Below are 23,065 nucleotides of genomic sequence, written 5' to 3'. Positions count from 1 at the left end.
AAAACTAAATTCACTTTTACAGAAAATCGAGCATCTTAATAGTTTACTACTAACTTCGAAAAATATTTTGAATGAGAGTATATGGATTATTGAACCATCAGTATTTAGACAGTTCTGCTCTTCAGTAAATGAAACAAACAACTGTTCGTATAAAAACAACTATTTTTATTTCCTTATTTACATAAATATTATTTTTACAATACAAGTTACAAGAGAATAGCGTCAAATATATTTTGATATACTAGACTTCTGTATGGATACCTAAGTCAAACACAATAGTTGAATCGGAAAAGTTTTTTGCGTTTTTCATTATTTTTTTTGAATCTTTGTCATTATATCACAATTCCAAAAAGTTTTAACAATAATACACTATTACCCAATACAAAAATACCGCTTATTTTCGAGTGAAAATGTGAACAAGAATGGTTTCGTTTTAAAAATAAATTGAGATCCGTAAAAAAATCTGCACAAATTTTACAGACGTCCTTGCACATATTACGCAAGTTTATATAACTATAATATACATAATAATCTTTTTTGTTACAAATTGAGCGGCGGCCAAAAGAGAGCAATGTGCTGTGAAAAAATATTTGTTTTATTATCAACTAAAATTATTATTAAATTGTTTTTTTTAACAATAGTATGCATACAATTTCTCCACTTATTGAAGAATAATATGGACCGCCGCTTTTCCATATAATATTATAATACACTGTATAAAAGCAAAATATGCATTGTAATTTGTTTGCTTGGTCGTGTAATTTTTGTTTGTTTTTATCTCAAGTAGGTACGGGACAAGTCATGATATAATAAATACGCTGTTTTGTTCATCGTCTACGTAACGGAGTATAGAATAACAAAATATGAATTAAAACAACTATAAATGTGTATATAAAAATAAAATGACTTGATATTTGGTGCACTATCAATGGCAAAGATGTGTTTTGGATTCAAGAATTATACGCCTGTAAAAAGTATTGGCAATGAGACGGCGCAATGCAAGAGCTCCTGGAAAAACTGCCTCTCTCAGCTAACAATATAAAAAATGTCAAATTTAAAACCACTACACAAAAAATGGAATATTTGAACAAGAAATCAGCCTTGTCTCAAAATAAGCTAAACAATTATAATATGCGGACGAGTTTGCGCCCTAAAAAGTTTCAAAACGGTATCAACTTAACCTACGATCTACCACAATTAACTAGTTCAGAGGGACAACTTTGGTCTTGTTGACTACAAAAAATATGATGATGGAAAATGGTTAACTTTAATGGAAAGCACCACGAGAAACTATAAAAGCCATTTTGTCCCTCCGTCACCCGCTTCGGACCACTTAATAAAAGTCACACGCACTTAAATTGAAAAAGAGGTCTTATTGTGTTCAAACACACACATGTTGGCTAAATCCTTATAAAATCACCGGTTGAACCGAATCCAAAAAAAAAAAAAGCAAAACTACAATACTCCTCACCTAATTAACCCTACAGGGTGTTCCAACTCAGATCACCTTGCACGACCTTTAATATTACGGATGAAAAAAACAAACTAAGTAACGGGCGGCCTGACGATGACCTCGGGACTGGACACACGCGGTCTCGAAACGTGGGGAAGTTGCAGATTGCACGTTGCCTCTTGACCTAAGTCGGTCGGTTGCAACCGGTGGGGCGGTGAACCCGTCGCGGCATTAAAATTCAACGTTATGTTGGCCAACATGGGCGTACCTGGGTACTCGGGCGGGGGAGACACCCTAAGAGGGGCGGCGGCATTGTCGCCGAGTCCACCCTCGTCCTAATTACACACAATTCAAGTAATAGAAAATTAAGTGAAAACAAAACTCAAAGTCGATCTCCACAAAATATTTATTAAGTTGTTATGTGCCTGACATATGTTTCCGTTGTATTTGTGACAGCCATCTTCAGAGGCTTAACTACAAGGAGGGGCAGATGTACAGGGTCTTTCACTGGGGACTGATTAACCCCCTTTTTCTGAATTCCCTGTATGTAATTAAAAAAACTGAAATAGCCATTTAATGTAGTTTAAAAAGTTGAATCCAAAATCGACCACAAAATTTTAAATTTTTCTTAATACTTTATTTCAGTTTGTTGTAAAATTGTAAAACATGTCTTATATTCTACCCTCATTTGTTTACGGCTATGATTCCACAGTTATAATTAATGAATGGTCCTATCTATAATTTTATTTTATCAATATGCAAGGTTCGTCAAAAAACAAATTTCGAAAAATTATTAAAATTTTATTATTATTTTTTTGTAAAAATATTTGCACAATTTCGAGCACATTCCGAAAATAGTTAAATATACCGGGTGATCCATTAGAAAAAAACACCATTATTGGCTTTAGCTCTTCTATTTGAAGGCTAGGAATATTTTGGTACTAATTTTTGCTTCAACTTTTTAAACTACATCAAATAGTTATCTCAGTTTCTTTAATTACATACAGGGAAGCCTAAAAAGAGGGAAAACCCTGTACATAAGCTGGAGACTAAGTAGACCACGTAAGGGACGTCACATAACAAGAACCGCCGTTTTAACATCATTCAACTAACTTGGGTTTTGATTAAGTTTTTTCCCCCTTCAAGAATAAAAAACCAAGCAACCTGCCACCGTGGAACCAGAACTGGGTTTCTTTCTACTGTGTAGAATTAAAAAACCAACCACCTTATGTACCTGGGTTCAGCTGTCCCCCCTCTTGTAGAATGACAGCCAGCAGACTGTGACTCTAATTAAGCCTCTGAAAATGGGTGTCTAAATACACCGGAAACATTATGTTGGTGGATTATGGTTTTGTGGAGATCGACTTGAGTTTTGTTTTCACTACTCCACTGTGAGAATATGGACTAGTACTTTTCAATAATATAAAAAATTTTCTTTAATAAAGAAAAGATGACTAATAAAGTGAGTTATACTTACTTTCTGTCAGACTTTATTTCTTCTCATTTCATAAGCTCCGGCATACTGATGACTGCCGGCGGGAGGCGGCGCTGTGGCTAATGGAGAATAATCTAGTTAAGTTGACAAAAATAGAAAACGTCCATTAGTCTCTGCGTGTTTTCACATGTCGTCTAAATAAAACTTCAACAAACTGATAAAAAACAGAATGGAAAATCAACTGAACATGACGTGGATTGTGGATGGAAAAACTGAAGTAATAAATTTTGAAATCAAAATTAGCCTATTTTAAAGCAGTTAATTAATTATACAAAATATAGAAACTAAAGACTGAAACGTCGATATTATACAATGACTGATTAAGCTGTTGCACGGTAATTCTGAAATTGGTTTTCAACTGTGAAAATGTGACCTCTAGGAGGAGTAACTTATGTAAAGGATCAGTATACAAATACAAATAAGTTAGTCTAAAAACACACCTCTTAAAACTGACTTTATAAGAAACAAAAATGAACACAAAATCAAATATTGCAGGGTTTGGAAAAGCTCTTTTAACAGACAAATTATTAATAAGCTTACGATGCAAATGAACGCTAACACGTAAAAACACACATGACTGGAACGTAAACGTAAAACAATGAAACCAAAACCAATGATTGGGTGAACAAAATTTGGAAAAACAGCCGAACGCACTATATTTACTCGTCTGTTTTTCAATTAAATCGGTCAATTTGATGCAAAATATCTCAAAATGTTTAATCGTATACAATTTCTTAGAAAAGCTCCTCTAAATTTGTAAATGATTAACAAACGACCGATTTAATTATGATGAAGTGATGAAACAAATAAAAAGATGAACGTACATTTACTTCCTTTACCTTTAGGGGCTTGGTAATGTCCCCGGCCCTCTCCGTAACCGGCCCGGGGCCCCCCTTGACTAGCTGTCGGTCTACTCGACCGGTCAGGCCTACTTCTGCCGGGAACAGGCCCGGCCGGCGATCGTCCAGTTCTATTATGCTGATATCCCTACAATCACCCCAACAAATAGTTACGGTTTGTTCTGACAGACGAATTTGTGTTTCAATTAAGCTCTGTTCGTGACTGTTGTTCAAAAAAGTGTCATAAACCTCTACAAAGTGTCTTAAACTTTCCCAGAAATGTTTTAAATTCCCAGAGGCCTTTAGGGCCATTTTAAAAGTGTCAAAACTCTCTAGATACTACTGCAAACCTTCCTGAAATTGTTTTGAATTACCAGAAGCCTCTAGAGCTATTTTGAAAGTGCCAATGGTCTTTAAATGCCCTTGCCAACCTTCTAAAAAGTGCCAGAATCCTCTACAAGTCTTCTCTTGTAAGAATTGTTTAAAAAATTCCAGACTCTCCTAAAGACAACTGAAAATCTTCTAAGAATTGTTGAATTTTTATGTCAATTTTGATTGGTCAGTCATATACTATTAATTGTAGCTCCTACCTTATCACAATTAATCACTGACATACGTTTTTTGCTGGTGATTGTGACGCAACTATCAGAAGTCACTGAACAGGCTATATATTATACTCACCATTCTTCTTAAGGTATTGAGTGGGTGCCTTAACGTATCGGTGATGTGCATCGCTGCGGGTTTTTTGGGATTCGACGAAGGCGTGTGCACCGCGCAACACTTGATAAACAGTCCCATAAAAATGATGAAACCAATGCCCATCAAGAGCACCGCCCACCAATACTCAGTAATCCACTGGGCGACCGTCAACAAAGTTTGACGGTTCAGGAGCAGGTTCATTAGACGTACTAATGGACCATCCGCGTCGACTGCACGACATTTGAGGAAAACGTCACAATACCCCTAAAATGTACAACAAAAAACTGTTTTGCCTCTATTTTTCTCCACTAATTAATGACAACTTTTGCATAGTTTTGATTTTTACATACCTGAAAATTATCACAAGGAGATCCGGGCCTTAAACTAATTCCACCGGGAGGTAAACCAACTTTCCCAGCAAATTCGCTGGTGCTTCTACAAATATCGGTCCCATTTTGACACGCCAATTCGCACAGTTTTCTTTTGTCTATATTCGGATGGTCTTGCGAGGTAAGAGAACACGCCTGCAGGTTCCACTCCAAGCATATTGAACCAAGACATTCTCCCTACAATTATATAACACTTCAAGTTGCTGTCTTCTGTGCTAAACCGGAGTATGTTACCTTAATGCATAACTGAGTGCCATTATTACACTTTGTTTTATCTGGTCTAGGCAATGGAGGAGGACACTCTGCACTTCTGCCATTACAATACGACGTCATAGAGCAGTCAGACTCAGGTTTGCACAACTCATGCTGATAGGAGGAAATAAATCTACAACTGTCTCCATTGCAGCAAGGCCCTTGACTTGGACTACAACAAAGCACTAATGCATTTTCCGCTAAAAATGTGTGGTTCAAAATAAAATACCTGCATTCAGTTCCAGGTTTTCTCCGACATCCAACAGCGTTTCTCTGCCTGTCCTCCTGGCTAAGAATTCTCGGATAACAACAGTTTTCCTGGCATTCATTGTCGTCGTAGCCGCAATCGCATTCCTCGCCGGCTTCCACGATTTTATTACCGCAGAATGCACCCGCAGAAGCCGAGAAACAATTCCTTTTTTTATTGTCATCGATGGCGTCCAGCACGTTGCTAATATTGCCGATGGAACACACCGAAAATTTGCTATTGTTCGGTCGGTCACCACTTGTGGCCGACGCGAACATAATGTAATTTCCAGTCAAACCTCCGGGACGACACATTGGCGGATAATCGTGCTGTTTAAGAACGATTTTATTAATGAGTCAATTAAACTATACAAACTTACAGGTGAACCAAAATTGTGTCCAATTTCATGAGCTAGAGTTAATTGAGACACTTTTGGTGGCACTCGACTGTTGTAATTTACGAAAGTGATTATTCCGGTGTTTAATGAACGTTTCGTTGATTGATACATGCCACCTGAAAATTATAGTCAATACATAACTAAACTGCCACCTCAACCAAAGCAACAATTTTTTTTGAGTCATTTTTGTGTGTTTCTTGCTTGCAATTTTCTGATGAAGAGGCCAGTCAGTCTTGAAACTTGAATAGATACGGTCAAGCAATTCAAAGACAATCCAAGAACCTACTCATAGTTGTAATGAAAGGGTCCAAGAACTGACATTATAACCAAACCCTATGCAACATACAGTATTCTAATTTGATTAATACTGTAATGTTTATAACTGTAAAAGGGCTATTCTTAACGATTTTTCAATAATATCTCGTGTTAAAAAAGAGATAGAGTACAGCAGTTTTCTCACAACGATAGATAATCTGATTGCTTATGGAATAGGTAATAGGAAGCTATACCATTGCATTTCATTTTTTTGAGATATCTAAGATGAAAGTGCAATTTTTGTAAAAACCGAAAACTAAATGGAACATTGTTTTGAGACACTCTACAGGACAGAAAATGCTCTTTAAAATGCCGCAAAAACGAAGTTTCTACGATTAGTCGTTTTCGAGATATTTCATTTCTTTCAAAGCAAACTTTCGACTACTCCCACCACTATATTTGAAGAGATAGAAAAAAAAGTTAAACAAGAAAATTCTTCGTAGAGAATAGGGGATTACTTTTATCAGATTTTTACTATACATTTCCATTTAAATTTTCAGAGTTTTTGGACATTTTTCATTTTAGTGGTGTTCAAACGCCCCCTAGCAGTGGATTTAGAAACCTAAAAATTATTTTCAGTATTTTCTCTTGGCCACATTTACTAATAAAAAAAATTTCTTGTAGCCCTAGTTTCCGAATAACAGGCTTATTGGGACACCCTGTACAACGGACTTAAACTTTTCCAGTTTTAAATTGTCACAGAGACCTCTAGGATCATTTTGAAGGTTCCATAGACCTACAAATGCTATTGAGAACCTTCTAAAAGTGCCAGAGGCCTCCACAAGTGTCTTAAACCTTCTCAGACGTGTTTTAAATTCTCAGTGGCCTCTCTAGGACCGTTTTGAATGTGCCAGAGACCTCTAAACTCTACTGAGAACTTTCTGAAAAGTTCGAGACGTCTCTACAACTGCTTTAAACCTTCCCAGACTTGTTTTCAATTATCAGATGTTTCTAGAATCATTTTAAAAGTGCCAGAGCTCTGTAAATAATACTGCAAACCTTCTAAAAACTGCGAGAGGCTTCTACAAGTGTCTTAAATCTTCCAAGATTTTTTTTTAAATTGTCAAAAAGTAAGAAGAGTGAAAGTTTAAAGTCCAAAGACAATTCAAACTGGATTTTAAAAATGACCCAAAAAATCACTGTTCCAGTTGACGTAGTTTATTTAGTCAAGAAACATTCCCAAAATTATAAACAAAAAACAAACATTAGATACGGGGTTGAAACGTAAATTATAAAACTAAATCTTACTTACCTATTGTCTCGGTGTAGGTCTTAAATTTCTCGCAAATTCCTCCGGAAGCTCCGGACGCGCTCGCAACCCAAGCCAATCCTAAAGTGCCGCCCGTAAAATCTCTGTAAGTGAACACATAAGCGAGACAAAAATCTTCGTGATTTCCCAGCGAGTGAATGTTTAAAAAGTTGCTGACGTCGATATTTTCCAGACAAAACTGATTCATGTTGCCGCAATGGGGACATATGCACGTTGAATCGTCGTCGATCTGTACAAAATTTGATTCGATTAAAGAGGAAAACGCGCGCCTAAGTAGTGACGTATACCTTGATTCTTTGCACCTCAAATTTGATGTTACGATGTTCGTTTTTCCCGTCAAACTTTGTGTCTCTATAAATGTAGTTCACGGCAGTGACGTGGTGAGCAATCAGTGATAAAATTTCCTCTCTAGTTTTTTCGTTTACCTCTGATGCTTTGTGAGGGTCAGTATGCTACAATTTAGGTTAGGGTTAAATTGAATTCATTATTTCTTGAATGAATACACTTTTTACCTCTGGAAATGTTTCTCTAATATGCCTCCAAATAAGGGGATCAGTCTGTATATACAAAGAGCAAGTATTTTTATTCTCATCCCTTCGAGCAGCTCGTTTATGTCTGGAATGTTTTTCATTGGCTTCTTTCGAATATTTCATAAAACCTTGTTCGTAATATTCCCTAGGTTTATTGATGTTATTCTCAATTGTATTGCTATTTTTTATGGTTTTATTGTGTTTTTTCTGCTTTTGGTTTCTCTCAATTGTTATATTGCCTGGCCTTTTCCTAAGAACTGGATCTGGGATTGCTGAGTTTTGTACGGATTCCATCCAAGCTATCACGTCATCGTTGATACCGCAACCAGCTGAATGACCTGGAAAGAAATGAAAAAATTAATCAACATTAAACGCCGATTGTGACCCTATTACAATTCCCCCCTCAATTGAGGGTTTCATTGCCGCCGGATCTTATCAGGAAACGTGATAAAGCCTTTCATTACGTTATTTTGGCACGAATCGCTCTCTAGAGGAAAATGGCAATTCGCTCCGTGTAAACAAATTAACCGGGATTAAACGATAACCGCTGTACCAATTCGAATTATTCTGGTTTTGCAAGAAACCAATAATTCTATATTGTCCTAAATAGTTAATGGTAAAGCATTTACTTACCTTCTCTCACGCTTTCGTAAGGATCGTGTACGTGATCCTCGTGATAAATCACTGAATGGAACGTCCTATTCGGATGCGTTTTATAGGGAAAATAGTGATGAGCCTTTTCTACGTAGTAGGAGCCTTTGGGTGAAACAATCTTCCCTTCAAACACTCCATTTATTATTGAGCCAAAAACATTACTCTCAGGTTCTCCTGCAAACACAAACTCATTGAAAAAAAACCTCTAAACTCTACTCAGTTCACTCACCGATAAGATATCCAGTGTATATGTGCGAAGGGTCAGCCTCAATTCGCTGACCTTTATCATCTAAAACTTCCAATTTATCGCTAAACACCTCCAAATCTCGTTTCAACCGCAATCGAAAATGCTTTTGATGGGCAGTGAACGACACATGTATCTGGTTATCACTGGTAAGTGATCGTTTGCTACGTAGATGAGCATTGTGGACTGCTTTGGTATCGTAACTGAGCGTTTCGTAGTGGCTGATGTACTCGTTCAATTTATTTGCTAGAAAAAAATCAAAATTATTATGAAGTTGGATTAACTAACTAATGGCGTTTTCGATTGGCATTGGTCATAAGATTCAACTTAGACTTATGGATCAAGTAGTCACACTATGTATGACTTTGAAATTTCCATGCAAAGCCTGTTTCACATAGAAACAGAAAAATCTAATTGGTAAATGAAAGTACTTAACAAAAATTTGCCTCCTGAAAGAGTACTTTATGCACTAAAAAACCTTCTTTCAGTAAAACAATTTTAACAAGCATAAGAAAAACGGTGATAGTAAATCGGATGCTAAAACAATGAAGTAATTAGTAAATTTAATGATTTATTTTTGTAGCATGATTGGAAATATGCAATTCGCAAATTAGCTGCAAGTTTCCGTGAAAACCCAGTAAACCACAAACCAAAAAATGCCTTATTATTTAACAAAATTAGATGTTATCTAATCAGAAAAAAATCCAAAGTGGAGAGCTGCAACTTCATCTAGCATCCGTTTTGTTGTAGCAGAGATTTCCAAAAAAAAACTGCTAATTAAAGCGTATAACAAGAAATTGGGTACACTTGGCTTAAATTAGATTTGCTCGATTCTTGCGTTTTTTTTCGACACTTAAATGATTTGTGTAATGACACTCAAACAGTTGAATCATTATTGTCACACACGTTTATTTTGAAATCGTCCTGTAAGGTCATTATTAAGTGTTGCATAGGTGTGTAATTATCTTCACCTAAATAAGGCCGTAAAAATCACAAACCGTTCATTAAGCTTGGTTAAGTAGGTTATAGTTTCTTCAAAAGAGAACTTTATTAGCAATCGTTGGAAAGTGAATTTAATTTTTACTAACGCCTAATCCAATAAAACCGAAACAGTAAGTAACTTTCATGCATTGAGGATAAAACGGTTTTTAATAGAACGAGATAAATTACAGCCGCTAGCCGAACGTTTCAGAACAGCTCGTCGTTGTTAATAAACTATACTCTATAACAAATTGCTTTTCGGGTTGGTTAATTATAAAATATTTTTTTAAGTTGGTAGACATGATAGATTTGAAATACGACAGGAAAAGCGGATATGCAGCTGCCGACTGAAAGTCTTAACATTTCAAGCATATGCTGCTTCGAAAGTGAACGTTTATTTAGTAGGTTTATAGTAAGTAGCCTTATTTGCTGGGTTTGCATATGCAAAAACTATACAATTTCTATTAAACTTAGTTCAAAACAGTGTAGAAGTGAATTATATAGAGAAGAAGGAGAAAAAATTATTGCAAATTAATGCTCTAGATAAAGATACATTTAAACAGTTTGTCACAGTAACCCGCGACCATTTTATCAGGAAAGTTTGGTTGCCCCATGCAAAATGTCAAAAATGTTGTCATCAACTGTCAAATAAGCAAAACTCACTGTTTATTAATGTACCCTATAATTTTAGGTTTAATTTTCCATCAACCATGTATTAACAGCTATTTTTAATGGTCAATAACGAATGCAAAATCGTTCATTAATAGGCATTTACGAAAATTATACCTGTCAATTCCACTGTTTACCACAATCGGTGTAACGATATGCATTGTTGAAATGTTTTATAATATCGGCATACTCTCCGTCCATCTCGCAAACAGAACATATTCCTATATCCATTTTAATTTAACAGGTCAATCTCATAAGCTAGCTAAACTGTGGAACAAACCGACAAACCGTCAACCATAAACTAATTTTTGGGGTTATGATTCTAAATTTTAACGGAAAACCTGTCAAAAGTCACTTTTTTCTAATTTACCGACTACCGACGGAACTTCTCGATCTATAAATCATAAACCGGGTACAAATATTCGGTATATGGGTAAAATTTCAGAACGGCAATAGTAGTTACCAAAAACAATTTTTGAACTCTCTAGGTTAAACAGGTAATGAGTCCCATTAATGTACGATTTTAACATAGACAACCAAATACGCTCATAGTATAGTTCCATCCTTCTTTATTTGTATTAAACAGAGAGAAATAGACGCACATTATTGACATCCACCATTACCGACAGAACTAACTGTCACTGTCATTGTCAAGGGTGCCTATGATTTCGGTTTGTCGTGTTGTGTATACAACTGACAATTAGTTTTTTTCAAACTATTTAAGATAATAAACGTTTATTAAAGAATACAGTAGACGGAAAATTTTTGTAACCTACTCTTATGTTAATTGGCGATTAATAATCTCAATTTTATTAAACCATTTTGATTATTTATTACACTCCTTGGGTAAAGAACTACTAATTCTATCACTACTATTAGGCTAGCCAAGTGCGATTGTTTATTAATGTAACAACACGTTCCAAACCATAATGTTTAGCTTATACGTGCTCCAGTAACGTTTTGAGAAGCACTGTTTACATTTCTGGCTAATTAAATTATAAACAATTACTGACATCAGACTTTTTTTGCCACCAAGTCTTATCATTTGTTTATGACGTGGCAGTGTAATAAGTGGAAGAACTCATTAACTGAATATTTTTCTCTGTAAGTAACCGGTGTTCAATAATTATTATGGTCGTAGTTGAACATTATTGAACATCCGTTACAATAAAAACATCTGCCACCAACATGTCATTGAAATGCAATGCACATGCACACACTATACCACACTAAATATACACAACATGGTACCTAAAAAACATGCAAAACGTTAATTATATACAACTTTACGTAAAAGAGGAAGGGTGTTTTCCGGCACTGCATAATTGAAGTAGTGTTCGGTTATTGCTATATCAAGGAGATTTTAATTTGACAATTGTCATGTGACACTCCATTCTGTACGATTAGTGCAGTCACGTGACAACTATCAGATTTTCGTCGGATTGGTAAAAAAAGGAATAATCGAATTTAGTTTTAATGAAAGCACTAAGGATAAGTACATTTGCGTAAATCAATCATTTCTCTTCCAGTTAATATTTGGATGGTTAATCTAATATCAACCTAATAGTTACCTGAAGGTATGTTACTAACGCTCATTTTAAAAAGAAAACCTTTTTGTCGCTATATCATCGTTTTCAACTGAGGCGTGCTCTAAACCGAATCTCTCCTACTTTATCCGCAACATAAAAGGGTTGTTTCCGCCTGACAAAAAAATGAGCTGGCCTAACCTAAAAGAAATATCGTCTCCGACGCAATAGAATAGGTGATTGCACAAAGCTTTATACCGGATTTATGGATATGGGCTGTTCGCCCTATAGAGAAAAACAAAACGGAAACTGTTTAAAGGATCCGATAAAAATAAGACCAAAGAGATCTGCACAATGGTGGTTTGGATAATTAACATGAGAGTAGGGCAAAGGAAAGAGCGAGAAAACCATTGAAAATCAATGCTCCCAACAACGATGCAAACAACTTTACAAGTGACAGTTAACCGAAAATCACGTCACCTGCTGTCGCATGACGTCAGAGCCACTGACACATATCAGTTTCCATCTTTGTCCGGAGCACTGATTTCCAATATCTGAACTTGTCTCTGCCTGCAACCCTGTAATAAACTAAAATGTTTCCTGTAGGTGCTACACTTTTGTTTGTTGGCAACTTTCTCCCTCTGACTGAACGACGAATAAAGAATTTAGAAATTCGAGTCAAAACATTTTCCATAAAGCACAAAGCATTTAATTTAACACAGCTTTCCGCTCTGCTGCTGCTATATCGATTGCGACCTTATAAATATGGAGAAGTTAAATAAAACAACACAAAACGGCTCTGTATATGTCCCACACCCCAAGATCGTGCATTGTATGCAATTTACGCTTTACTATTATCAAAACAACATTAATTATATTCGGTTGTCTCAAAACCGCCTGACAAATTGGCTGTACACCTAAATGTACAGGAAATGAACAGGTAAAAAGGATTACCTTGTATACACAATTTGCAAATTGGCTTTTAGCTAAATCAAACTGCAAAAGCTTTCAACCCAAGTTATATACTGCAATACATATTATTTGGTAGTATTGTAAGGTCCTCTTTAGCAAAAAGTATGATTTTCACATTACTCATTTAGGTAAATAATATTATTGCTAACTACAATAACAAAAAACCACTCTGATAGTTTAGTCTGATTTATAAACAATTAACCAGTATTATGAATCATAATTGATATCTTCAATCATTAATCAAGTAGTGGTTTCCAATATTAAATTCTGCATAATAATATGAGCTAGAACAAAGTCAACTTTTCATATTAATTCCAAGATCACTGTAATTAGTTCAAATTAACAGTCATTTCCGCTAATTTACCAAACAATCCTACATATTCCATTTAATTCAGTGTTAATGGATTTTATAATAAGAACGAATTAAGATCATCAAGTGTTAAATACTTTCCAGGGGCTATAATCTGCTGTACTTTCCACTGTGTTAAAAGTTCACCCAACTGTTGGTCTAAAAATTGATTTTGTTTGATACTAAGAAATCAAGTAATTCTCTAGAATTTTCTGGTACCAGCTTTTATAAGAAAAGTGATTCATATTTTTATCAGAATCGATGTACTTACTGTTGGTTAGTAATAATTACATACGTTTTCCTAGGATGAAGGATTACCAATTTGATAACCATTAGCAGTATTAGCATTGACATTATTATGATAAATGCAAACACTTATAAGTGTAATAAAAAATTGATTTACTTTGCTTCCACATTTTTCTGGTCTATTGATTGGCCTTGTAAAGTTTCAAATTGCATGGAAGGTTTCAAGGTTTACTATTAACAATTTATGTTGGGTTTTGTAGAATTTTATATTGGGACTTTCAGACATAATCACTAACATTTTGACTTGACCTTGTTACAATTAACCACAATTCAGCAACTTTTCACGGTCATGTAACTAAAGAAGTTATTTTTTTATTGTAATTAAGGCTTTATCTTGCCTTTTTCATTAAAGTATTGTTTCTATAACCGGTGTCATTGCACGGAAGATGGGCAAACTAGCACGATAACCATCTCTCTGCTAGGTTTTAATAAAAATAGAAGGCTCCCAGACAGAAAATGAGAATATTGCTTTCCTTTTCAGGGGGTGACGACTCCTGACTATCTGGCAATGGCAGGGTTGGGAACAATCTTCCTGATAATGGCTCCAAACAAATACAACATTTCTAGAGAACTAATTTGAATTTCGGTAATTCAATATTTGTCTGCCGCATTGAAAATGGAAAACAAATATTTCTGTAGCTTGTAGTTTCCCTGGGCCTACAGTTTGTTTTGGATTCATTATGCTGTATAAATGCGTTTACCGTTCAGTAGATATAACACTAAAAATATTAAGCTTTAGTTAAGATTTGAATCAGAAAACTGTTTACCTACACAAATGGATTATGGCTGCTTTATTATTTCTATGTGCCTAAAACAGGGAATATTAATAGTGGAGATTGGAAATTGTGAAGGAATACACAGCAGAACTGTCCATTGATTTAATTAAAATTATAAATTCAAATTTAATTAAATTGGGAGTTGTGTATTTTAATTAAGTTCTTCCACTCTGCATTTAGTTATGATTGGTATAAAATAGGTCACTGGGACAATCATTGCACTTTTTTATACTTTTAGCAAACAACCTGGTGACTCCTAATAACTAATAGTTGATAGGCTGCAAATTTTTTATATAGGCAACTCTCAGTTCAATATAACTTATGTACTAGATGAATAGGCACTTAAAACGCCTATCAGATGATGCTATGCTAGTTTAAGGTTGTAATGTCTCTTGGCCAGAGAATTACAGGAAGTAACGGATTTTTCTTTATTGTTCGCCGTATCTCACTAACTGTTCTCTCCTGTTTTACCTTAACACAACGAAATTATCTAAAAAAATCACATTATTTTTAGTGATTAAAAATGATAATTTAAACAAAACATAGTTTATACCTATAATAATACACAATAATTGCGACCTCATTTTAATTGTTTGGTTTATCCTTCAATATACCCTTCAGCAGTGGATATTAATTATTATGTAGTTGGATACAGTTTATTTTGAATTAACCCACATGTTGATAAACAGGTTTGCTATTAGCAATATGATACTACTAATTATCATTTTTCTAATTTTAGACCTTGGAAATGTCACAGGGCTTCAACATAAACTAGTCCTTGTTAACTGCACAGTTTTAATTAGTCAAGAGTGTTTTTTTACTGTGTGGATCACAGGTGTTTATTTACTCCATTTTCTCATCTATTTTATAATAACATGTTCAAGTTGGATGGCTCTGTAACCAAGGTTGTGTGACTAATATAATGGGACTGGCATATACAGGAACTCCCCGTCGGTGTCACTGGCCTTGCAAACGTCGTCGTTCGATGAGCTGATGTTGCTTGTTAATATTCCTAAGCAGATTTCCATTTTGTTTATTTAATAAAACAGAGAACAGGTAATAAATAGTCTGGTTCAATCCAAGTTGATGTCAATAAATCCAAAAGGAAGAGAAACTAGGTCAAATTAAACATTTTTAGATATTCATGTAGGGAAACTGTTCATCTAAAGTTCTCTTCCTTTGTATGTTATTTCCATAAGACTGAGTTAGTTTATTTCCAGGCAGACTAATTACTTAATGGGATATCTAGCTTTTAAGGAAATTTACAATTGGAAGAACAATTTTAGAGTGAAAACTTGAATTTAGACAAAATAAGAATGCAGGTTTCCCATTGTGATCTGGGACCTTTTTGGGTTGAACATTAAAACAACCCTTAAAACTAGATGGATATAAAGAAAAAGCCAACAAAAAAGCTAATTGACTAGTAAAATCATTGTTGACAGAACAATAAAATGTGTGAACAACAAAGATATACAATTTCAGTTATCAGTGATAGAGATTACTCATTATATTTAAAAAGGATTTATACTGAAGTGTGTTGTTTATGTATAATTACAGATTAAGAGACAATAATTTGAAAATTAAACACTTGAAACTAACAAGGAGCAGTTTAAAAAGCAAATTATCCAGAATGTTACTGTTGCTACTGTTATATTCTTAATAATAGCAGATCAGACATAATATGGCCCTATGGGCTTTTGAAGCAGAGATAATGGGTTAAAAAGGTTATCTGTATGTGTTCCTAACAAGTACCATTGTCTTGACAATTGCAATTCTACTACATAACACTCAAGCCTGAAATAAATTGTATTTACCATATTACAAGAAATACTACTTCCTCAGTTAATCAGTCATTCTAAAACAAACATGCAAGTTGAAACTTGTATGTATTTCTGGGAAGGACTTGAGGATAGTTTAAGGGATAAAGTATTCTAAGAAATAATATCCTATTGAAAATGCCAAGTAAACTTAAAAATATCACATCAGTGTTCATCATCACTTACCACTTTGTATTGGATGTAAAGCCAAAAGCAGAACTGTAACAAAAACACCACCACAGCCACTAAACATTGTCCCCCAAATAAATAAACGGTCGGGCGAAAAAACGCAGGGCGACGAGACCCTTTTAAGCCATATTTACGAATTTACAGCTGACTAATAACTAACGGGGTCCAGTCCGACACGAAACTATTACAACCTTTGTGATATCCAGACAAGTGCGCATGCTATTTTTTATAAACGGTCCTTTTGTCTGATCGCTACCGAGTAGTTTTATACTGAAGGAAACGTCGTTAGCACCATTATCTAAATAATTCCGAATTTTTTACACATCCTACGTATCTCAAATCAATGAATAAACTAATCTAAATCTTGGTTATTGTTTGTAAATACTTTTGGAAGGAAACTGTGGAGGAGACTGTCAGCGATGACATTTATACGTCAATGGCGCCTGCGCTTGCTAGTTGACGTTTGACGGTTGATCAAACACTAGTCAGCGTTGCCAAATCAACATATTTCTGGAACAATATTAAAAAACACAAGAAAAAATTAGAACACTGCTTACATTCAAAGCACTGCTTCTATTTTTTTTTCAAAACGTATTGCAGTCTCTTTGGCCACTTAAGGAAGAAAAATAAACAAAACGCTTATTTCAGCCTATCTGGCAACGCCAGTAGCATGACGGCAGTAGTACTGTCAACACTAAACGTCAAAACCGAACGAAATCGTGATAGAGAGTGGAAAGTGGAACATGTTTTTGATTCTTTGATAAATAATAACAAACATTTTTGTAATAATAATAAATATGGAAGCGTGTTTGGCGGTTGAAAAAGACGTGGACAAGGTCCTTACCAAATTCAACGGTATCAATGAGCACGGCAAACGTGTCCTTTCCGAGTTGATTGACCAAATAAATAGCCTGAAAGAAGAACTGGAAAATGGTAAGTTTCTTTGTTTGTAAAAGATCTATTTTAAAACGTTTTTGCGTAAGTTTTGTGAAATGCGTATAATTAGATTTACCTGTATTTTGTAACCCCAACGAATATACAAGCTTTGAAAAATTATTAATCTGTATGAACACTTTGGAATGTATTTGTTAAGCAGGTCAATGGCCATTGTGAGATTTTAATAAGAACTATTGAACCCAAATATGAGATAAGCTTTTAATTTGCAGCCCCTGAGGATCATACATTAACAAATGTTCAACAAGAGCTCATCAGACAAACATTGACCAAAATTAAAGATACAACCTCAAGAATAGCTTTGGAACACCGTGAGCTGCATAGCTCTGTTTCAAAAGTGGGAAAATCAATTGATCGCAATTTTACTCAAGACTTTGGAGCTTGCAGTAAAGAAAATGTTTTCAATGATCCTGAAAAAGTCCAGATTGTTAACAAAGTCATTTGCAAACATTATTACAGGTACCTCAGGCTTTTAACAGTTTAGTGTGTTTGTTACAACCTGTTTTCTAGACAAGGAATGCACGATGTGGCTGATAGTTTGGCAGAGGAAGCCCAAGTTACAGTTGCAGAGCATGACAAAGAACCATTTACAGAAATCCATCATATTTGTGAAAGTCTGAGCAATCATGATTTAGAGCCATTATTGGCTTGGGCCACAGCACATCATGATGCTTTAGAGGCTCAAAACTCTTCACTGGAATTCACAATTCATAAATTAAAGTACATTCAGTTATTAAAAATGGGACCAGCTTATCAAGCTGATGCTATCACTTATGCCAGAAATCATTTTAGAAACTTTGTTAATAAGCATGAAAAAGGTGTGTTAAACCTCCCCTTATATGCAACTTTTTAACAAATAAATCAATTGTAGATATTCAGACCTTGATGGGAATGTTACTGTATGTTCCAAATGGTATCAATCACTCTCCTTACAGTTCTTACTTTAACACTGACAACGAAATGTGGATGGAAATTTATGAATCATTCATTAAGGATGCCTGTCAATTGTTGGGAGTGTGTGTAAATAGTCCTTTGATTACATGCATTAATGCCGGTTGTCAAGCTATACCAGCACTGCTCAATATAAAACAGGTTATGATGCAAAGGCAGGTTAGCCAAATTTGGAAAGGAACAGAAGAACTCCCAGTAAGTTTTGTTTTCTTCAGTTTGTCTTCTTTGTAACATTTATGTGGAAGTACAACTTTTGCTGGTTGTGGTTGGTGAATGGTCAAGAAATAACAGAAAGCTGAAAGCTGGTTTTCTTTTGACCAATTATATTGCCAAATACCATTTCCAAATGTAGTTCAGAAAAGGTCAAGCATAATTCAGAATAAGAAACTGCAATTCAGAAACCATCAAATGAAATTCAGAACATTCAAAGGCAATTCCATAAAATGCATTATCTGTGAATAAAATTACCAAAGCTGCAACTCCAAGGCTCTTTAATAAATTAATATACTTTATAATACAATGAATGTTATGAAAAAAATAACACAATTTAGGTTAAAAATTAAACTAAATTACACTTGATATTTTCTGAGTTACAATTAACAATTTCTGAATTACAGTTGCCTATTCTGAATTACTCTTGATATTTTCTGAATTACAGTTAGAAATGGTGTAGATTATTACTTATTAAGAAATACTCTGTTCTAGATTGAAATCGATTTGGGTTCAGAAAACCGTTATCATTCAATGTTTGCGTGTCCGATTTTGAGACAACAATCGACCAAAAATAACCCGCCAATGAAACTAGTTTGCGGTCACGTGATCTCAAAAGATGCCCTGCAAAAGCTGGCTAGCGGCAACAAGTAAGTGTTTGTACAACATTTTGTGAATTTAACTAACTGTATATCAATAATTTGGCGTCGCAGATTGAAATGCCCCTACTGTCCCATGGAACAATGCCTTCTAGAAGCTACACGGATTTATTTCTAGATAAAAAATATAACGTTCAATTGGGTGTTTGTAAGTCAATTATTTAGTTGTTTTTAATTTAAGTCGTTAGTTTTTGTTTAGTTTAAAAACTTGTTTTTTCATCATTATTATTATTGATGGTAGCAAAGTAGGCTTTTTAGGATAAAAACATTTTGATTCACCCTGCAACTGTTCAACGAAAAAGTTTCTATTTGATCTCCACACAGATATTTTTACCAGTTGTCTCTTATGACGCGCTGTTTGTATCAAACGGTTCTAATGTTATGTTGCTTTTCTAAAAGTTAGTCATCCTGTATAGCTTCGATCCTACAATAAGGACTTTTTTGACAACAGCACATTTTCAAGTCTAGAGTAGATTTCTATAAGTAGTTTTAACATTGAAATAGAGTGTTAACTGAATCGTAAACTAAATAAAAACCCTGTAAATACTATTTTTTAATGTGGTTGCCGTATTTCTATATAAAGCGCGTTTAAAATTAAATCAATATATTTCCCACAATTGTCTTGTGTGTTTTTTGCCTACTATCCTATGTTAGTTAACAAAATATGTCATTGAGGAATGCTATAGGGAAAATATTGCGACTTTGAACGATTTCGAACTCGAACGAGCTCTTAAAACATTTTAAGACATTATCAGAATTTTCGTATGCTTTTATAGCAGTTTAAAAAAGTTTCTAGAACCGTCTATAAGGTTTCAAACATCTTTAAAGCAGTCCATCAGAACCTTAAATGCTCTTTAAACTGTTCAGACACCTTCCAAATGCTCCTAATATAGTCTAAAAAGGTTTTAAAGCAGTACAGAAACTCCAAAATGTTTCTAAAGCAATCAAAAGCCTTTCAAAACAGTCTAGAAGTTTCCAAAAGCTTTTAGAACATTCTAAAGGCTAGAATTTTTAGCAAAACAAAATATCAACTGTTTGTTATTAGTATAGTATGTAATCCTTGACATTTTTGATAACCAAAACTCTAAGAATTTGACCAAAACAACATAATGATTGACACAAACAGTGCAGTACGCTTTTAATCCTCTCACTATGTGATGTATTGTTAAATTTTTTAGTGAACAAAAATCTAATAAACTTGCAAAGTTTTCTTAAACAAACTCAAACATTTTGATTAACCAAAAAACAACAAAATATGAGATATGAATCCCTCATTGTATACAATATTCATTTACGTCGCTGGTTAGATATATCAGGCAGGTTCTTGTAGGTCAGCAAAAATTTGAGAAGAGAATAAGCAATGCTAAATATTATTACATAGTCTTGATAATTCGCTCTCTAGTGGTCTACAAACGTTTAAATTAGAATGAAATCGTTAACGCTAATATTACTCTCATTTAATTTATTGTCATTATGCCTGGGTGACAATTATTATGACTCATACCCGTCACAAAGGACTCAATATTACGCACAAAACCAACATTACAACTCGGCCGATTTGCAATGGACTGGTTATAGCAAAAACATCAATGAGGGCAGTTGTTCCGGAAACAAGGTGATTGACGAAGAAATTACTAAAGAAGGTGCGAGTAACACTTACAAACAAACTACCGTACGTATTTTTGCCTCAGTGCGTATTATTTTTATTTTGTTGTTGCATTTATTTTTAGTTTAAATATGATAGCCGTGGTCAATTACGTATTCGATGCATCAAAGTGGTGAATCGTATGGCTTTGGATAGTAAAGCAGGCGAAGCAAGAATTATTGAGGGTGGTGTGGGACATGAGTATGTCAGGATTGAACTCAGGTCTCAGTTGGCACAAAATTTGAATTTCCATGTGGAAATTTGGGCTGAACCCACACAACAGTACTCGTCCGTAGGTGTGATGACTAGTTTACCTAATAATGTTTTTATCATGAATGGGAAGAGATACTGCCAATGTTAGTTTATTGTTTTGTATTTATGTAAATTAGATGTTGTTTATTAGTAAAAATATATTATTAAATCCCATTGCTAGTTTATTTTTCTCAAAACTCTACTCCTCTAAAAGGATATTCATTGCTTTCGCTCAATTCTTCAGCTGCTATCGCCCTAAAGTCCTGGTTGTAACTATCCAAAATTGATATTTCCTCAGGACTTAATTCAAAATCGAAGATTTCTATATTCTGCTTGATTCGAGCCGGATTCGATGATTTAGGTACTGGAATCACACCTAACTGAATCAAATACCTGTAAGCATTTCACTTTGAATTACAATTTGGCAGTGGTAAAATCTAACAGACCTCAAAATAACTTGTGAACTAGTTTTTCCGTACTTTTGACCAATTTTCACCAGTTGGGGATCATTGAAATCAATTGATGGTTCATCAGCTTTTTTCCAGGGGCGTGCCGGTGATACAAAAGGACTGTAGCCAGTAATTTCGATTTTCCTTTCTTTACAGAATGCTGTCAGCTTCTTCTGGTTTAGCAGAGGCGTGACTTCAACCTGGAAGGCATTCTCATTAGTTTTCTTGAAAATAGGATTGCTGCGAACATACTTGATTCATTACAGGTTTGATTCTAGCTTTTTCCAGGATTCTCAGCACTTGTTTGCTGTTAAAGTTGGACAGTCCTATGCTCTTAGCCAATCCCAAGTCCACGCATTCTTCCATGCCTTGCCAGGTTTCGCAAAAGTCGTGATCTACCAGGACAGTATTCTGGAAGAATTTAACTAACAGGAAAAATTTGATTGAGGTTTTACTATTACTTTAAACGGGAAATTTATGTCAATTTCTCCATCCGTAACTTTGGCAGCCACTGGCCAATGTATGAGGTACAAATCGATATAGTCCATCCCTAAATTCTCTAGAGACCTTCTTATAGCCGGTACGACTTGGTCTCGTTCATGAAATGTGTTCCATAGTTTGGTGGTTATAAATAAGTCTTCTCTTTTGACTATGCCTGGGTGAAACATACGAAAATAAGAGTGAGAATGTTTGACTGTGCGTTGTTAATTACCTTCTTCAATGGCTTTTCTGACTCCTTCACCAACTTCTTTTTCATTTCCATAGAGCCAAGCTGCGTCAATATGACGATATCCCACTTGTATGGCATATTTGGTAGCTTGAGCACATTCTCCAGGTGAAGACTGCAATGAACATGTATGTATGTGTTTGTCAAATAAAAATACAAATAGTTTGAAAAGTGATTATGTTAAACGACGTTTTCTTGACATTTGGTGACTGAATATACTGTATTTAAGATTATCTCCCTGAGGTAGAGTTTTCTTTCATATTCATAGCATTGCAACGTTGGTAAATTGAGGAAACTATAGACAACTCATCATACAGGGTGTCTCTAGCAGATTTGGACAACGTTTACACCAATTAGTTGATAGAGAATTGAATGAAACGGGATTATAAATAAAAATGAGAAAACATCACTATGTCAACTATAGCCTTTGATGATTTAGCTATTCTATGCTTTTAATACATCTTATATACAAATACAAATATTTTACTTTTGAAAACGTTTTATGTTGGAACAAAAATGTAAAAAAAAACTCACTAGCCAAGTCCCAAGACCCAAAACAGGACACTGCCGTCCATTGTTCAATGTTATAGTAGGTGCAGCCATACTGAAAAACTGGTTTACGAATGTTGATAAAGTGTAACACTGCGGAAACTGGCGGATCAAACGGTAGACTGACGATTTTTTATGGATCATCGCTCATCACTCATACAAAAAGCTGTATTTTTCCTACCACGATCAAAGTGAAAAAGTAAAAGTAAATAAGTGTGGCAATACGGGACGCATACGCATCGATTTTTTACATCGTAATCTAGCCTTGATCCAGGTGATTTTCCAGGACCGGGAGCAACA

The 23,065-nt window shown here is 34.8% G+C and overlaps 4 protein-coding genes across 7 annotated transcripts; 2 read left to right on the top strand and 2 right to left on the bottom strand.

The window, feature by feature from the left end:
* Positions 1–144: 144 nt before the first annotated feature.
* On the bottom strand, positions 145–16,795 carry kuz (zinc-dependent metalloprotease kuz). Of its 4 annotated transcripts, none has more exons than XM_081982538.1 (14): positions 16,367–16,795; positions 8,770–9,030; positions 8,520–8,714; positions 7,869–8,224; positions 7,644–7,808; positions 7,339–7,585; positions 5,754–5,887; positions 5,357–5,703; positions 5,110–5,299; positions 4,837–5,052; positions 4,469–4,750; positions 3,773–3,935; positions 2,931–3,022; positions 145–1,788 (listed from the first exon to the last, which is right to left on the bottom strand). In XM_081982538.1, the coding sequence occupies exons 1-13, from the start codon at positions 16,431–16,433 to the stop codon at positions 2,937–2,939; spliced, it is 2,709 nt and encodes a 902-aa protein (XP_081838664.1). In that variant the 5' UTR covers positions 16,434–16,795; the 3' UTR covers positions 145–1,788; positions 2,931–2,936. The 4 variants fall into 4 exon arrangements, with proteins under 4 accessions (XP_081838664.1, XP_081838666.1, XP_081838665.1 ...); XM_081982540.1 differs by having other exon boundaries at positions 2,931–3,007; XM_081982539.1 differs by having other exon boundaries at positions 3,788–3,935.
* Positions 16,796–17,065: 270 nt separating this feature from the next.
* Positions 17,066–19,760, top strand: Sou (required for meiotic nuclear division 5 protein souji). The gene is made up of 6 exons (XM_081982571.1): positions 17,066–17,302; positions 17,536–17,782; positions 17,834–18,141; positions 18,195–18,469; positions 18,980–19,134; positions 19,198–19,760. Exons 1-6 carry the CDS (start codon positions 17,167–17,169, stop codon positions 19,259–19,261), a joined length of 1,185 nt encoding a protein of 394 aa, XP_081838697.1. The 5' UTR covers positions 17,066–17,166; the 3' UTR covers positions 19,262–19,760.
* Positions 19,761–20,497: 737 nt separating this feature from the next.
* LOC145731025 (uncharacterized) lies at positions 20,498–21,214 on the top strand. Its single transcript, XM_081982592.1, has 2 exons — positions 20,498–20,815; positions 20,874–21,214. The coding sequence occupies exons 1-2, from the start codon at positions 20,570–20,572 to the stop codon at positions 21,147–21,149; spliced, it is 522 nt and encodes a 173-aa protein (XP_081838718.1). The 5' UTR covers positions 20,498–20,569; the 3' UTR covers positions 21,150–21,214.
* Positions 21,146–22,982, bottom strand: LOC145731009 (aldo-keto reductase family 1 member B1-like). The gene is made up of 6 exons (XM_081982572.1): positions 22,751–22,982; positions 22,202–22,331; positions 21,951–22,144; positions 21,742–21,900; positions 21,487–21,689; positions 21,146–21,433 (listed from the first exon to the last, which is right to left on the bottom strand). Exons 1-6 carry the CDS (start codon positions 22,907–22,909, stop codon positions 21,232–21,234), a joined length of 1,047 nt encoding a protein of 348 aa, XP_081838698.1. The 5' UTR covers positions 22,910–22,982; the 3' UTR covers positions 21,146–21,231.
* Between the last annotated feature and the right edge of the window lie 83 nt (positions 22,983–23,065).

The sequence above is a fragment of the Ips typographus genome, linkage group LG6, assembly GCF_016097725.1.
Source record: "Ips typographus isolate SLU linkage group LG6, UJ_Ityp_2.0, whole genome shotgun sequence".
NCBI lineage: Eukaryota > Metazoa > Arthropoda > Insecta > Coleoptera > Curculionidae > Ips > Ips typographus.
The sequence above is the reverse complement of the archived record's forward strand: the minus strand, read 5'-3'. Positions and strand labels throughout refer to the sequence as shown.

Coding starts and splice junctions, on each gene's coding strand:
- LOC145731025 (XM_081982592.1), top strand. CDS start 20,570: ATGAAATCGTTAACGCTAATATTACTCTCATTTAATTTATTGTCATTA. Junction 20,816..20,873: donor ACACTTACAAACAAACTACC/GTACGTATTTTT, acceptor ATTTATTTTTAG/TTTAAATATGATAGCCGTGG.
- LOC145731009 (XM_081982572.1), bottom strand. CDS start 22,909: ATGATCCATAAAAAATCGTCAGTCTACCGTTTGATCCGCCAGTTTCCG. Junction 21,690..21,741: donor TCAAACCTGTAATGAATCAA/GTATGTTCGCAG, acceptor AATGCCTTCCAG/GTTGAAGTCACGCCTCTGCT. Junction 21,434..21,486: donor AGTTCACAAGTTATTTTGAG/GTCTGTTAGATT, acceptor AAATGCTTACAG/GTATTTGATTCAGTTAGGTG.
- kuz (XM_081982538.1), bottom strand. CDS start 16,433: ATGTTTAGTGGCTGTGGTGGTGTTTTTGTTACAGTTCTGCTTTTGGCT. Junction 7,586..7,643: donor TTGAGGTGCAAAGAATCAAG/GTATACGTCACT, acceptor AATTTTGTACAG/ATCGACGACGATTCAACGTG. Junction 5,888..7,338: donor GACCTACACCGAGACAATAG/GTAAGTAAGATT, acceptor TATAATTTTCAG/GTGGCATGTATCAATCAACG.
- Sou (XM_081982571.1), top strand. CDS start 17,167: ATGGAAGCGTGTTTGGCGGTTGAAAAAGACGTGGACAAGGTCCTTACC. Junction 18,142..18,194: donor TGTTAATAAGCATGAAAAAG/GTGTGTTAAACC, acceptor AATCAATTGTAG/ATATTCAGACCTTGATGGGA. Junction 18,470..18,979: donor AAGGAACAGAAGAACTCCCA/GTAAGTTTTGTT, acceptor ACTCTGTTCTAG/ATTGAAATCGATTTGGGTTC.